The sequence below is a fragment of the Rhinopithecus bieti genome, unplaced genomic scaffold (assembly GCF_001698545.2).
Source record: "Rhinopithecus bieti isolate Rb0 unplaced genomic scaffold, ASM169854v2 scaffold_5002, whole genome shotgun sequence".
Lineage (NCBI taxonomy): Eukaryota > Metazoa > Chordata > Mammalia > Primates > Cercopithecidae > Rhinopithecus > Rhinopithecus bieti.
Genome location: NW_016804830.1, coordinates 2,253,492 through 2,270,221, shown reverse-complemented (window position 1 = coordinate 2,270,221; position 16,730 = coordinate 2,253,492). Strand labels below are relative to the sequence as shown.

At 38.7% G+C, this 16,730-nt stretch overlaps 1 protein-coding gene across 8 annotated transcripts in view; it reads right to left on the bottom strand.

Moving 5' to 3' along the window:
- ZNF569 (zinc finger protein 569) overlaps window positions 1-16,730 on the bottom strand; it is a 67,409-nt gene that overhangs the window by 44,533 nt on the left and 6,146 nt on the right. For 4 of the 8 annotated variants that reach the window (XM_017870556.1, XM_017870553.1, XM_017870554.1 and 1 more), the window contains exon 3: window positions 5,155-5,394. The exons of 3 other annotated variants lie outside the window; for them this stretch is intronic. In XM_017870556.1, coding sequence (XP_017726045.1) covers window positions 5,155-5,183 — 29 coding nt within the window. In that variant the 5' untranslated portion in view covers window positions 5,184-5,394. Of the gene's footprint in view, window positions 1-5,154; window positions 5,395-15,987; window positions 16,074-16,730 lie in introns of those variants that run through there. One more of the 8 variants, XM_017870557.1, reaches the window with a different exon arrangement.

Here is a 16,730-nt window from a genome sequence, read left to right as displayed (position 1 = left end):
CAGCTACTTGGGAGGCTGAGGCAGGAGAATGGCGTAAACCCCGGAGGCGGAGCTTGCAGTGAGCTGAGATCCGGCCACTGCACTCCAGCCTGGGCGATGGAGCAAGACTCCGTCTCAAAAATATATATATATATTTTTTTAGTAGAGACTGGGTTTCACCGTGTTAGCCAGGATGGTCTCAATCTCCTGATCTCGTGATCCGCCTGCCTTGGCCTCCCAAAGTGCTGGGATTACAGGCGTGAGCCACCGTGCCCAGCCCAAAATACCAGCTGTTAGTTTCTATCACTTTTCTATTTAATTTATTTATGCTTTCATTTCCTTTATTTCCTTCCTTCTGCTAACTTTGGGCTTAGTTTGCTCTTCTGATTCTAGTTCCTTGAGATGTAAAGTTAGTTGTTTATTTGAGATCTTTCTTCTTTTATCAATGAAAGAGCTTATCCATATGAATCTACCTCTCAGTACTGCTTTTGCTGCAACTTACAAGTTTTGGTATGTTGTGTTTTTGCCTCAAGATATTTTCTAATTTCATTTTTTATTTCTCCTTTGACCCAATGGTTATTCAAGATTCTGTTCATTTCAATGTATTTGTGGATTTCTTGGTTTTCCTTGTTATATTTATTTCTGGTTTCATTCTACTGGGGTCAGAAAAGATATTTAGTATGACTTAGAGATTTTAAAAAATTTTAACATTTGTTTCGTGATCTAATATGTGATGCATTATGGAGAAACCTCCATGTGTAGTGAAAAATAATATATATTCTACAGCTGTTGGGTAGAAAGTTCTGTATATGGCCAGGCACGGTGGCTCATGCCTGTAATCCCAGCACTTTGGGAGGCCAAGGCAGGCAGATCACCTGAGGTCAGGAGTTCGAGACCAGCCTGGATAACATGTTGAAACCCTGTCTCTACTAAAAATACAAAAATTAGCCAGGCGTGGTGGTGGATGCCTGTAATCTCAGCTACTCGGGAGGCTGAGGCAGGAGAATCACTTGAAACCAGGAGGCAGAGGTTGCAGTGACCCGAGATCAATGCCACTGCACTCCAGCCTGGGTGACAGAACAAGACCCATCTTAAAAAAAAAAAAAAAAAAAAAAAGTTCTGTATATGTCTATTAGATCCATCAGGTCTACAGTGTTATTCAAGTCAAATGTTTCCTTACTGATCTGTCAGGAAGTTCTGTCCATTATTAATGGACAAAAAGTGGGGTATTAAAGTCTCCTATTACTGTATTGCTGTATATTTCTCCCTTCAATTTTGCCAATGTTTCTTTTACATATTAGATGTCCTGGTGTTGGGTGCATATATATTTATAATCATTCTATCTTCCCAGTAGGTTGACCCTATTATCATTATAAAATGTGCTTCCTTGTCTCTTGTGACAGTTTTTTACTTAAATCCTATTTTATCTGATATACGTATAGCTACTGTGCTCTCTTTTGGTTACCATTTGCATGGATGATCTTTTTCCATCCCGCACCTTCAGCCTATGTGTACCCTTAAGATCTGAAGTGAGCTTCTTGTAGACAGCATATAGTTGGGTCTTGTTTATATATCCATTCAGCGACTCTATGTTTCTTGATTGGGGAGTTTAATGTGCATTTCCTACAATTATTGCTAGGGAAGAACTTACTATTGCTATTTTGTTAGTTGCTTTATGTTAGACTTCTTCCTTCATCTTTTCACTGTTGCAGTCTCCCTTTGTGTTTTGTTAGTTTTTTGTATTGATATACTTTGACTTCTTTCGCTTTTGTGTAGCCTCTATGGGTACTTTCTGGCATATGTGGTTAGTGTGAGGCTTACATAAAATATAGATATAATAGTCTTTTTAAAGCTGATAACAAACTTAACTTCAATCACATACAAAAACTCTGCATTTTAAATTCTTCTGCCCAAATTTTGTTATAATTGTCACAATTCACATCTATTCACAGTGTATCTTTTAAAGTATTTCATATCTATTTTTAATACTTTCGTCTTTTAACTTTTTTTTTTTTTTTTTTTTGGTTGAGACAGAGTCTCGCTCTGTCGCCCAGGCTGGAGTGCAGTGGCCAGATCTCAGCTCACTGAAAGCTCTGACTCCCGGGATTACGACATTCTCCTGCCTCAGCCTCCGGAGTAGCTGGGACTACAGGCACCAGCCACCTCGCCCGGCTAGCTTTTTTGTATTTTTTAGTAGAGACGGGGTTTCACTGTGTTAGCCAGGATGGTCTCGATCTCCTGACCTAGTGATCCGCCCGTCTCGGCCTCCCAAAGGGCTGGGATTACAGGCTTGAGCCACTGCGCCCGGCCCTTTTAACTTTTATAGTAGAATTAAAAGTTATTTACCCACCACAATTATGGTAATGCAGTATTCTATATTTACATATATTTACCTTTATCAATGAGCTTCAAACTTTTCCATACTGTCTTTTTGCTGTTTGGTGTTTTTTCATTTCTATTTGAAAACTCCCTTTGGTTTTTTTTTTTTTTTTTTTTTTTTGTTGAGACGGAGTCTCGCTCTGTCGCCCAGGCTGGAGTGCGGGTGGCCGGATCTTGGCTCACTGCAAGCTCCGTCTCCCGGGTTAACGCCATTCTCCTGCCTCAGCCTCCCCAGTAGCTGGGACTACAGGCGCCCGCCACCTCGCCCGGCTAGTTTTTTTGTATTTTTTAGTAGAGATGGGGTTTCACCGGGTTAGCCAGGATGGTCTCGATCTCCTGACCTCGTGATCCGCCCATCTCGGCCTCCCAAAGTGCTGGGATTACAGGCTTGAGCCACCGCGCCCGGCTCCTTTGGCATTCTTTATAAGGGAGGTCTAGTGATGATGAATTTCCTCAGCTTTGGTTTGGGAAAGTCTTTCTCTCATCATAATTTTTAAAGGATAGTTTTGCCAAGTATAGTATTCCTGGTTGGCGGGGATTTTTTGCTATTGTTGTTTGTTTTGTTTTGTCTGTTTGATCTTTCACCTCTTTGAATATATCATTCTACTCTGTTCTGGCTTGCAAAGTTTCTGCTGAAAACTATCCCTTAATAGTCCTATGGATGTTCCCTTGTATGTGATAAGCTGCTTTTCTCTTGCTGCTTTCAAAATTCTGTCTTTGACTTTTGACAATTTGCTATAATGCATCCTGGTATGGGTTTGTTTCATCTTATTTTGTGTCCTTTGTGCTTCCTGAATCTGGATGTTTATTTCCTTCCCCAGCTTTGGGGTGTTTTCAGCCATTATTTTTAAAACAAGCTTTCTAGTCCTTTTTCTCTATTTTCTCCTGAGATTCCCATAATGTATATATTAGTCTGCTTGATGGTATTCTACAACCAACTTAAGCCTTCTTCACTCTTTTTCATTATTTTTTATTATCACTCCCCTCACTGAATTATTTCTAATGGCTTGTCTTCCAGTTTGCTAATCCTTTCTTCTGCTTTATTTAGTCTGATGTTGAATCCTTCTAGTGAATTTTTCAGCCAATTCGCTGGGGAGCTCACAAAGATGGAGTACTGGTTGCACAAACCAACTCCTTCTCTCCCCTGGATGAGTTAGGGCATCTCTTCCTGAATGTATGGTACTGTACCAGGGGCAGTATCTCTAGCAACAGGGTATCCTGAATCTTCGTACTAGCTTCCCTAGTCTTGTTTCATGTTCTTCCAGGATACAACAGCCTTTATGATTAGTTTCTGATTTCTCACAAACAGAATTTGTCTGTGAATTGTTGCTGAATTAGTATTTTGGGAAGGTGAGAAAGGGTCCAAGTCTTCCTACACCACCATCTTGATGATGTCACCACCACCCCCCTTCATTTTGAAGGGATATTTTTGCTTGGTGTGAAATCCTGATTGACAGCTTTTTTTTCTGTACTTTAAAAATGATTCTCCCTTGTCTTCTTGCTTGCATGGTCTCTGATAATAGATCTGCCATACGTAATTCTTATTCTTGTTCCTCAATAGACAATTTTTTTCTTGTTATCTTCAAGATTTTCCTCTTATTTTTAGTTTCCAGCAGTTTAAATATAATATGTTTAGATGTGTTTTAAATTTTTGTTTTGGTGTTTACCTCTGAGCTTCTTGGACATATGGTTTGCTGTCACTAACTTGGAAAATTCTCAGCCATCATTTATTTAAATACTTTTCTTCCATCTCTGCTGCAATTACCCATCAGGTCCATTTCATATTAGTCATAGTTATCTTAAATTCCTATTGGGTTGTTGCAATATCTATGTCATAACTAAGTCAGTTATGATTATTGCTTTGTCTCTTTGAAGTATGTTTTTTCTTTTTCTTCTTGTCTTTTTACATGCCTCATAATCTTCGGTGAAGGCTGTACGTCTTGGGTAGTACAGTAGATAGGACGATTAAGAAATTTTTATGCTTAAACATGAGTATGCCTTCCCTTCTGCTAGGTTTTTAATGTGGGGGGGTTATGCTGATCTATTCAATAGCTGGACAGAGTTTGAGGTTTGTCATTGCTATGGTTACACTGAGTGTACCACAGGCTTCAATAATATCCTCTAATAATATCTGTGTTTAAAGTAAGGGTTGATTTCCCATGGTTGTTTTCTCAACGCAATTTTCTTCCTTAGTTTTGGGTGTTCCATTTGTGCTGCTCCTCAGAGATAGTCTCTCTTGCAGGCTTCCTAGCTGTACTCTACTATTGCTTCTATTTGATTCTTGTTATCTTGGTGGGGGTTGAGTAGATGGAGGGAAAGCATTCTCTTATGATCTCACTAAGTCTCAGGCTTAGGCAGACACCATATCCCTAAGTCTTGGGGATGTGGCTTTCACAAGCGCTTTTGCCACTCTGCTAGCTGTAGTGCTAGGCATAGAGCACATTCCTCCCCTACTCTCAGAGATAGCACTTTTTTTCAGGTCCCTTTCCTATACTGCAGTAGCCTTCTACAAGTCTCCTAAGGCAACTGTTTTTGCTGCTCTTCATTATGCAGTGATAGGGAAGATGGGTTTGGGCTGCTGTTGCCCTCCCCCAGCTAGCACCACAAGGAAAGGCTTCTCAGGATTCACCCCCATCTTCCCTATGAGTGCCTGTTGAGATTCTTAGAGGAAAAGCCTACAAGAGATTGCAACCCCACCTCTCTAATTTTGCAAATCCCCAGTAGTTTTACACTTTCATTAGCTGACATTCACACTTTAAAAATTTGTTTAAAAACTTGACAGCTGTATTTTCTTACTGGCTTATATGGTGTCTGGCAGAGTCCATCCCAGGTAAGCAAAGCTTGAGTCCTGTTTCTCTCAGCTGGCATCTTTCTTTCCCCAGATTTAAGATTACTTGGTTGCCCTGTGACCTCCGTTCTCTGATGGGTTCTAGAAAAGTTATTTTGTAGTTTGTCCATTTCCTTGTTGTAGGGTAGAAGTTTGTAGTTTCTTTGTTGTAATGACTGAAGCAAAGCTCCTTCCAGCTGTTTACATCCCTAAGGAGAAACCCAAAGTCCCCTCATTACAATAAACTTTTGAGAAGTCCTTCAGTTTATTTTGTCATGGGGCTCAAAAATACCTTGCAAATAAAGTTAGGATTAGGATAACAGTTTAAAGTCGAGTAAATTAGCTAGGATGGAGTGGGGGTGGGATAGCATTACAAGCAAAGCAGTAGCAATTAGTAAAGACTCAGAAAAGACAGAATTCAGTATACTGGAGGAACTCAACTTTAAGCTAATTGAGGAAATACTTTAGAAACAAATTCACAAACTAAATGTTATATTCATAATAAATGTTATTTTTCTTTCCTCTGCAGAGAACTTACTTCCAGGCATATCAACTTGTTTAGTTTCTGGACTATCATGCATAATTCCCTCCTGAAATGAGCTCTGATACAGTTAAAATGCTTACAGCAACTTGCATATCTACATAATAATATATATTTTTTAACACGCCGTTTGCTTGAATCCACATTTTGCCAAAAACCTAAAACTCATTGAAAGCTGTACACCTGGCAGCGATTCTCAAGGCAGAAATTCTCTAGTTAGCATGAACTAACTCACAGACTGGGGATATGGCTCTGTGGTGGACAACAACACTATTTTCTCCCCCACCCCCAACTCTTTCCTAGTCTTCTCTCCACTATTTCCATGTGTTCCCAGATTCCAGGTCCTACCACACCACTTTGCAACACATGTTTAAATCACAAGGGAAAAGGGCCAATGACACATGAAAGAAGGATATAAGGGCTGGACATTAGCACCCACTGATGGCTGGAAGAACAGCATTAAACTCTGTGGGTACCGCTCTGTCTGGGATCTAAGGTTGCCAAAGACAGTTGCAACCTACAGAAATCAAAAATTTAATTTCTCAAAAGCTTCTTTACTTTGTTCTCTCTTTAATTTGGCTGGCATGTTTGAAAACATTTTTATTCTACTCTCATACTCATATAATAATTTGGCTAACTGTAGGCTTCTCAGAAAAACAATTTTTCCTCAGAAATTTAAAGCAACATGACTTCACTTTGCGGCTCCAGTGACTTCTAGTGTTGCTGTATATTGACATTCTACTTCTAGATCATTCCAACGTTTTTTTCCTCTGTAGAAAGTTTTTGGCCTTTCTTCTCTCGTGTTAGTTTCTGATAGTTGGTGTGGGTTTTTCTCATTAATCGCACTGAGCTTTTGGTCAATATATATCATGGATATATGGTCATTGCAATCCATATATTTATTGTTCTCTTCTAGGAAATGTTCTTGCACCTTTTTGTTGTCATTTTCACTACTTTCTCTTATGTATAATTCCTAAGAATAGGGTGATCTATCCCTTAAACTGACCATCTAAGTGTCTTATATTTTATCTCTTAAAATTTCTACTTCTCTCTTGGAAGCTCCCATTCATGTTAGTTGAACATTAAGTCACAGAGCTCTCCATTAAGAAAACTTTTTCTTTAGACAGGGAGTTGAAGCTTCATGAAACAGTTCAACTGCCTCCTACTTTCCTTTCCTCTAGTTCACTCTAAACATACTTGTATGTATATATTCTAAAAACTTTCCTCCAAAATTTATTGCTTTTAAAAACTTGAGGCCGGGCACAGTGACTCACACCTGTAATCCCAGCACTTTGGGAGGCCGAGGTGGGCGGATCGCAAGGTCAGGAGTTCAAGACCGGCCTGGCCAACACAGTGAAACCCCACCTCTACTAAAAATACAAAAAATTAGTCAGGTGTGGTGGCAGGCGCCTGTAATCCTGTAGTTACTTGGGAGGCTGAGGTAGGAGAATTGCTTGAACCCGGGAGGTGGAGGTTGCAGTGAGCCTAGATCGCACCAGTGCACTCCAGCCTGGGCGACACAGCGAGGCTGTCTCAAACAAAACAAAACAACACAAAACTCGAACTACAAAACATTGAAAGATCAGTACAAAGAATACTTCTAAAACCCTTAACCTATATTCAGCAATTGCCACATTTTCTACGTCTCTTTCCTTCTCTAAAACATGTACACAGACTTCACACTTAACTCTTTCAGAATGACCTCCAAAAACTAAGAAGTCTCCTACATAGACACAGTGCCATTATCACAGCAAAGATATTAAACATTAGTACAATAAAATATATTATTTCTATTCATACTTCCCTAGTTGTCGCAACAATATCCTTTAAAACCAATTTTAAAATAAATTCAGGATTTAATCGAGAATTCTATCCTTATAAAATGCATCTTAAGTAACACTCCTCTGTTTAAACTTATTTTTTCTCCCCTTGCCCAAAATTTATTGGCTTATAGTAACAGAGAAACTGAGGTATGTGGAAATAGGAAAGGAAAAGAGAGTGTGGAATTGGTGTATAATGTTTAAGAATCAACAAAATAGAACTGGAAAAGCTTAGATATTTTTATGTTCTTTTTTTTTTTTTTTTTTGAAACAGGGTCTCACTCTGTTGCCCAAGCTGGAGAAGCGCATGGCTCACTGCAGCCTTGATCTACGAGGTTCAAGTGATTCTCCCATCTCAGCCTCCCAAGTAGCTGGGACCACAGGCACGCACCACCATGCCTGGCTAATTTATATATTTTTGGTAAAGACAGGGTTTTGCCATGTTGCCCAGGCTGGTCTTGAACCCTTGGGCTCAAATGATCTGTCTGCCTCGGCCTCCCAAAGTGCTAGGCTTATACACATGAGCCACCATGCTCAGGCTGATATTTTTATATTCTTTATGGAGTCCTTTTTAAAAACTGTATTTTATTTTAGATTCAAGGGCTACCTGTGCTTGTTTGTTACATGGGTATTACCTTAAATTACTTCAATGACAACTTTTATAATTTTGTTTCTGAATACCTCATTAGCTTCATCTTTCACTCCCTGAAAGTAAACTCCAGCCATACATAATTACATGCTTTCTTAAAATATACAAAGCTCCTTAAAAGTTACTCTATATTACGTTCCCATGCCTAGAAACTATCTCTTGATTGCTGATCATCAGTTCCTTCTTGCCTTTGACCAATGCCTTCTTGTTCTTAAAGAGATCAGATTAAGAACGACTTTATCATTTGATTGGGATATCCCTCTATGTGGATCTATTTGTACTCCTGTATCTCATGAGCTTAACCATCTTGTGGCATTTATCGCTCTGCCAATGCACCCACTGATTTATCTGTCTAAGTAGGACTGAACCACTTATGGCAGGGACTGGTCATATGGTTTGATGTTTCATTGCCCAGCACAACCTATATAAGAAAAGATGTGCAGTAAAAGTTTGTGCAATGAATTTAAAATAACTATGATTAATATTTTGAATACTCTATGACAAAGTTAGAAAAAGAGATGGGTACTGTAAGCAGAGAAATGCAAGCTATAAGAAAGAATCAAAAGAAATGCTAGAAATAAAAAACATATTAACAAAAACAAAGAATGCCTTCAATGGACTCATCAACAAACTCAACGCAGTAGAGGAAACAATCAGTGAACCTGAAAATAGAAACTTCAAAAGAAACTCCCCAAACTAAAGTGCACAGAGGAAAAGAATGAAAACAAGAGAACATCCAAACTGTGGGACAATATCAAAACATGTATCTATTAAATAGACATCTATTTTCCCAATTAGAAAACCAAAAGGAGAAAAAAGAGAACACAGACGAAATATTGTAAGTAATAATGTCCATGAATGTTTCAAATTAATGACACACATCAAACCACAGATTGAGGAAGCGCAAAGAACACTAAGCAGGATAAATACCAAAACAAAACAAAACAAAACAAAAGTGTATATCATATTGAAACTGAAAAAAAAAAAAAGAAAAAGAAAAGGTATTCAAGGAACCCAGAGAAAAGTAACACCTTACCTATAAAATGACATTGATAAAAATTACAGCAGACTTCTTGTCAGAAACCATATAAGCAAGAAAAAAGTGGTGTGAAATATCTAAAGCATTAAATGAAAAAGAGTCACCAACCTAGAATTTTCTATCCAGGGAAATTATCCTTCAAAATTGAAGGAGAAATGAAGACTTTCTCAAAACAAAAGCTAAGGGAATTCATCACTAGCAGACCTACCCTGTAAGAAATGTTAAAAAGTTATTTAGTCAGAAGAAAAACAGGATTTAGGTTTTAGGTTTTAGAAAAACAGGATTAGGTCAGAAACATGGATTTACATAAAGAAAGGAAGTGCATCAGAGACGAAATCATGAAGGGTAAGATAAAATCTTTTGGTTCTTTTATTAGTAATTGATCTAAAAGATAAATGTTTGTTAATGATAACAATGTTATTAGGTGATTATAGCTCACGGATAAGTGAAATGAATGAAAGAGACATCACAAGTGACATAACAACGGAGAAGAAGGGGGAACTGGGAATGCTGCTGTAAGGTTCCTGCACTACATATGAAGCAGTACAGCATTTTCAAAAGTGAATTTAGATTAGTTAAAATACATATTGAAAACTTTAGGGTGACACTAACAATTTTTAAAGAAGTATAAATGATAAAGTAAACAGGAGATAAAATGAAATAATATAAAATGCTCAGTGAAAACCGTAGTAATCAAACAAAGGAGGGGGGAAGAGAAGAAACCAAACAAAGAAATAAAAAAAGTTTCTATTTGCATAGGAAGCAAATGGAAAACAGGAAGATGGCAGGTTCTTTTATTTTTTTATTTTTTATGTTTTGAGATGGAGTCTCACTCTGTTGCCCAGGCTGGAGTGCAGTGGAACAATCTTGGCTCACTGCAGTCTCCGCCTCCTGGGTTCAAGCGATTCTCCTGCCTTAGCCTCAGCTGGGATTACAGGCATGTGCCACCACGCCTGGCTAATTTTTGTATTTTCAGTAGAGACGGGGTTTCGCCAGGTTGGTCTTAAACTCCTGACCTCAGGTGATCTGCCTGCCTCGGCCTCCCAAAGTGCTGGGATTACAGGCATGAGCCACCATGCCCAGCCAATGGTAGATGTCAATCCAACTACAAAAATAATCACACCAAGTATAAATGGTCCAAACACAGCAATTAGAAGACAGATTGTCAGAGTGCATTTAAAAAACAAACAAACAAACAAAACAACCAACTATATATGTCTACAAGAAACCCACTTTAACATTCAGGTTACAAGTAAAGAGATGAAGCTATGCATTGTGGCATGCACCTGCAGTCCAAGCTATTTGCGGGGGCTGAGGCAGGAAGGTTGCTTGAACATAGGAGTTCAAAGCTGCAGTGTGCCATGACTGCATCTGTGAATAGTCACTGCACTCTAGCCTGGGCAGCATAGTGAGACCCTGTCTCAAAAAAAAAAAAAGAAAAAAAAGTCAAGGGATGAGACTGGTTGCCTATCCTTCCCTATAAATGAAAAAAACAAACCAACAGGCAAAACCTGTCAGAAACCAGACTTTCAGAAACTCTGGGAAATAGTTAAAGGTTGCACCCAAGCAAACACTTAACCAGGAGAAAGGCGTGTTAAACGTGGTAGCAGGTCTATGTGGCATTTTAACTAACTTATTCACAATTTACAAAAGTGACAAAAACTCCAAGACAATAGGAATAATTCAAACAAAAGCTGTATAAGACCATAGTCAAGAAAATGTATTAAGGTTCACAAAAGTAGCCTTAAATAAATACCATAGTTAAAGACAGAAAAAATCAGCGTGGTAAAGATGCCTATTTTCCCAATAGTATCTATAAAATTAATATAATTTCAATCATAATTACCATAAAGTTTTTCACTCAACTTATCAAGCCAATCCTCAAATTTATTTACGATGAAAAAGCTGGACAAGTAAAACAAAAAAAAATATGGATAGTAAACTAGCATTTTATGCATATTTGCTTACATTAAAAGTAGAAGGAAAACCAAAAAACTTAACAATTTAAAATGGTTACTAAAAGGTGGTAGAGACACAAATAGAATAAACACAAGACTTCTCTTTATTTTCTGTATCTGTTTTGTGTACACTTTAATACACCTTGTTTTGTATATCTGATTTTCCAACCATGTAAGTGTTTTACATAATTATAGGACAAAATTAAATTGGATCAAATGTTGAAACAAAAGCTATACCTAAAAACCAAAAGCAAAATAAAACAAATGAAACTAATCACGTATCAAGTTTTCAGCTTAACCACATGGAAATTAGTTATAGTTACTTTAAAGCTCAATAATTGGACTGTACTTCTCTAGAGGGATATATTCTAGCAGCAAATAGATCTATAAAAAATGTTAAAATTATTTACTGTAGGAATATTGTAAGGACTAATAATGTTGCTCTGAAATTGTCTTATTTATGCATACATATATAGATATACAGATGGATCATTGAGCAAATAATAGCTACAAAAATAAAACCAAAGTTAAAACTCTATAATTAAATTTTTTTTTTTTTGAGATGGAGTCTCGCTCTGTTGCCCAGGCTGGAGTACAATGGCGCAATCTCGGCTCACTGCAAGCTCCACCTCCCGGGTTCATGCCATTCTCCTGCATCAACCTCCCAAGTAGCTGGGACTACTGGCGCCTGCCACCACGCCTGGCTAATTTTTTATGTATTTTTTTAGTAGAGACAGGGTTTCACCATGTTTGCCAGGATGACCTCGATCTCCTGACCTCGTGATCCACCGGCCTCGGACTTCCAAAGTGGTGGGATTACAGGCGTGAGCCACCGCACTTGGCTAAAATTTTTTTTTTTTTTTTTTTTTTGAGATGGAGTCTCGCTCTGTCGCCCAGGGTGGAGTGCAGTGGCCGGATCTCTGCTCACTACAAGCTCCGCCTCCCGGGTTTACGCCCTTCTCCTGTCTCAGCCTCCCGAGTAGCTGGGACTACAGGCGCCCACCACCTCGCCCGGCTAGGTTTTGTATTTTTTAGTAGAGACGGGGTTTCACCGTGTTAGCCAGGACGGTCTCAATCTCCTGACCTCGTGATCCGCCCGCCTCGGCCTCCCAAAGTGCTGGGATTACAGGCTTGAGCCACCGCGCCCGGCCTAAAATTTTTAACATTGGAAACAGCAGTATGAACTCATGATGCTCATTTTGTTAAGAATATATTTCTTGTTACAATAGGAATGAACCTTGAAAACATGCTAAGTGAAAGAAGTCAGTCAAAAAAGGTCACATAATACATTATTTCATTGATATGAAATGTGTGGAATAGGGAAATTTATAGAGACAGAAAGATCAGTAGTTGATTAGGTTGGGCAGGACCTAGGGGATGTGTACCATCAATCCCATATGAATACCATGTTTCCTTTAGGGATGAAATGCTCTAAAATTCCATTGTGGTGGTAGTTTCACAACCCCATGAAAAAAAATATGTGTACAATTATATTTATTATTATTATTATTATTATTATTGAGACGGAGTCTCACTCTGTCGCCCAGGCTGGAGTGCAGTGGTGCGATCTCGGCTCACTGCAACCTCTGCCTCCCGAGTTCAAGTGATTCTCTTGCCTCAGCCTCCTGAGTAGCTGGGATTACAGGTGTGCACCACCACGCCAGACTAATTTTTGTATTTTTAGTAGAATTGGGGTTTCACCATGTTGGTCAGGCTAGTCTCGAACTCCTGACCTTGTGACCCGCCCGCCTTGGCCTTCCAAAGTGTTGGGATTACAGGCGTGAGCCACTGCACCTGGCCGAATATATATTTTTAAAAATATTAAACTGTATATTTTAAAAGGGTAAAATGTATTGTTATGAATTATATCTTAATCAAGTTGTTAAAATATATACATATATATCCTAGCTCTGTCCACACACACAAAAACCCTCTAACAACAATAACCATTCCAACAGCAACAAGCACTATAACTGTGGTCTCAAAATACCATTTCCTACTTAAAGCAATCAGGGCACCTTGCAGAAAAGACTGATTTCATGCGTAGGGCAGAACATGTTCAAAATGATCTGGGGATGTCCTATCATATCAGAAACGTAGGACACCATCAAACACTACTGGGGATGTGTTAAAAGGATTCGGAAGCTATCCTGAAACAGTAGCCAAAAATGAGAAAATTTAAGCTTCGAAAAGAAAATAAGTGCAGTAATTTAAAACACATCAAATATGCTAAAAATGATGAATATATAATGGTAATAATAATAAAAACAACCCACTAGGAGATGCCAGGGAACCACTTCAATAACTCAAAATCATATAAAGGGAAAGAATCCATTTATTCTGCCTTTTCTGTACAAACTACACCTAAGGGTGAACAAACAGTTGACGAGGAAAATTTTTTCTTTAGGAAAATATTCTAGCTAGTAAACGAAGGAATGACAGAATTAGAATATTGCCATTTTGCAGCCCTTACTGAAATAATGGGTCTAGTTAGTAATCATCCATGTTTTCTAAAACCAGTATAGTGGTAAGAAGAAGAACTGGGCTGGGCGCGGTGGCTCAAGCCTGTAATCCCAGCACTTTGGGAGGCCGAGACGGGCAGATCACGAGGTCAGGAGATCGAGACCATCGTGGCTAACACAGTGAAACCCCATCTCTACTAAAAAAAAATGCAAAAAACTAGCTGGGTGAGGTGGCAGGCGCCTGTAGTCCCAGCTACTTGGGAGGCTGAGGCAGGAGAATGGCCTAAATCCGGGAGGCGGAGCTTGCAGTGAGCTGAGATTCCGCTACTGCACTCCAGCCCGGGTGACAGAGCCAGACTCCATCTCAACAAAAAAAAAAAAAAAAAAAAGAAGAAGAACGTGCTTCTAATTTTGAAATTTAAAACATATGAAAATATTCTTTTTTTTTTTGAGATGGAGTCTCGCTCTGTGGCCAGGCTGGAGTACAATGGCGTGATCTTGGCTCACTGCAACTTCCACCTCCCAGGTTCAAGCGATTCTCCTGCCTCAGGCTCCGGAGTAGCTGGGACTACAGGTGCACACCACCATGCCCAGCGAATTTTTGTATTTTTAGTAGAGACAGGGTTTCACCACGTTGGCCAGGATGGTCTCGATCCCTTGACCTCATGATCTGCCCACTTCGGCCTCCCAAAGTGCTGGGATTACAGGCATGAGCCACCGTGCTCGGCCCATCCCTCAATATGTCTCACCTTACTTCCTCTAATATTACAACCCAATAGTCCTTCAACCCTGTTAGGACCTTCCATTCCTTGATTCTACTAATTTTTTACTGTCCTTCACCCTCTTCCTGTCCTCACTTTTCCACTTACCTAGCCTAAAATCCAAAATCAAAACAACAATCAATTATTTTCGAACTTAAGATTCCTTTAGCCTCTCTCTCACATTATTCCTCTTTGCTTCATGAAACCAACAGTCTGGTTAAATCCAAATCTCCCCCTAACCTGTCTGTGGCTGCAACTATGCGGATGAACACTGCAGGATAAAAACCGGATGAACACTGCAGGAGAAAAACACACAGCTATACAGAATACGCTCACTTTAAATTCATAAATACTAACATTAAGTGGGTCTTTAATGGTGCCTAAAAATCATAATTTCTCTATTTTCTGTCCCAATCTCTGTGATTTTCTTTCCCCTGCTCTTCTCAAACTCTAGCACTAATCTCACTCTCATCTGAGTCTCTTGCTAGGTACTCCACTATAAAATTAAAACAATCATAAGAGAAAGTTCACAAGTTCTCACCAACACATCTGCCCATTTACTTGTATCTGTGCCTGAGTACTTCTCCCTTCTCTCCTGTTATTACCATCGTCAAGGTCCAAGCTCAGCCAAAGTCTGCCACAAGATCTCATTTGCTCCGGCTACTTAAGGACATTTTTATATTATCTGCTTTCTCTCCTGTATTGTAGTTTCTCTCTCTACTGGATCATTTCAATCAGTGTATAAACAGAATGTATACCTCTTAACTCCAGCTACTTTTTTCCATTTCACTTCTTCCATTTAGAAAACAAAAATCTTCAAGAATTGTCTAGACTTGATATCTCCAATTTTTTCTTTTCCAGTTCTCTCTTTGACCTAAAATTCCACAGACACTGCTTTCAGGGTCCCTAATAAATGAATTTCACGTTGCCAAATTCCATGTTTCTTTCTCACTCCTCATTTTACGTGGCCTATCGGTAGCACCCGACACAGTTCTTGTTAAAACACATTCTTCCCTTGGTTTCCAGAATATCACATTCACCTAGTGTTCCTTCAACATTTCAAGCTAGTCCCCGCCAGTCTCTTTTGCTAATTCCTCCTTACTTGCCGGAGTTTGTTATGTTAGAGTGACTCAGAGAGATCAGTCCTTTGTCTCTACCTTTCTCTATCTATCCTAACCTCTAAGTGATCTCATTCAGTCTCGTGTTAAATATCATTTATATCCTGATAATTCCCAAATATGTCTCCATCCTAGACCTTAGATCTCTCTTTTGTCTCTCCTTTTGAACTTCATACTTGTATATCGAGTTGCCACCTTGATATCTCCACTTGAATGTCTAATGGGCATCCTCACATTTCACATACTATATTCCAAACTGAAATCTCACGATTTTCCTACATTCCAAGTCAGTTTTTCCTGCATTGTTCCCCTTCACAGTTAATGACACCTCCATTCAAGTTACTCATAAAAACAATATCGTGTCACCTTGTCTCATTCACACTCTGCCTCAATTTGTCAGCAAATCACGGCAGCTCTACCTTTAAATTATATCTAGTACATGACTACTACTCACCATTTTTACTACTCTGGTCCAGATCACCAATATCTTTTCCCTAAAGTACTACAATGCAATTATATGCTACGTAACAATGTTTCAGCCAACAACAGATCACATATACAACAGTGGTCCTATAAGATTTTAATGAAGCTAAAAAATTCTTATCACCTAGTGACATCATAGCCATCATAACGTCATAGCACAATGCATTACACATGTAACCTAGGTTTATATAAGTACACTTTATGATGTCTGTTGTGATGCTAATGTAAACAAAACACCCCTACTGCACTGCCAGTGGTATAAAAGTATAGCACATACAGTTGTGTATGGTATTAGTATTTGATGATATTATTGATTATTGATCATGCGTATAGTACATAATACTTGAAAATAATAATAAATGACCATTACTGCTTTATGTATTTACTACACTATATTTTTATTGTCATTTTAGAGTGTACTCCTACTTAAAAAAAAAAGTGAACTGTAAAATAACCTCAAGCAGGTCCTTCCAGAGGTATTCCAGAAGACATTATTGTCATAGGAGATGATAACAATAACAATGCATGTTTTTTGTTTCCTGCATGTTCCATGCATATTTATTGCCCCTGAAGACCTTCCAGTGGAACAAGATGTGAAGGTGGAAGACAGTGATATTGATGATTCTGACCCTGTGTAAGCCTAGGCTAATGTGTTTGTGTCTTAGTTTTCAGCAAAGGAGTTTCAAAAGTTAAAACGTTTTTAATAGAAAAAAG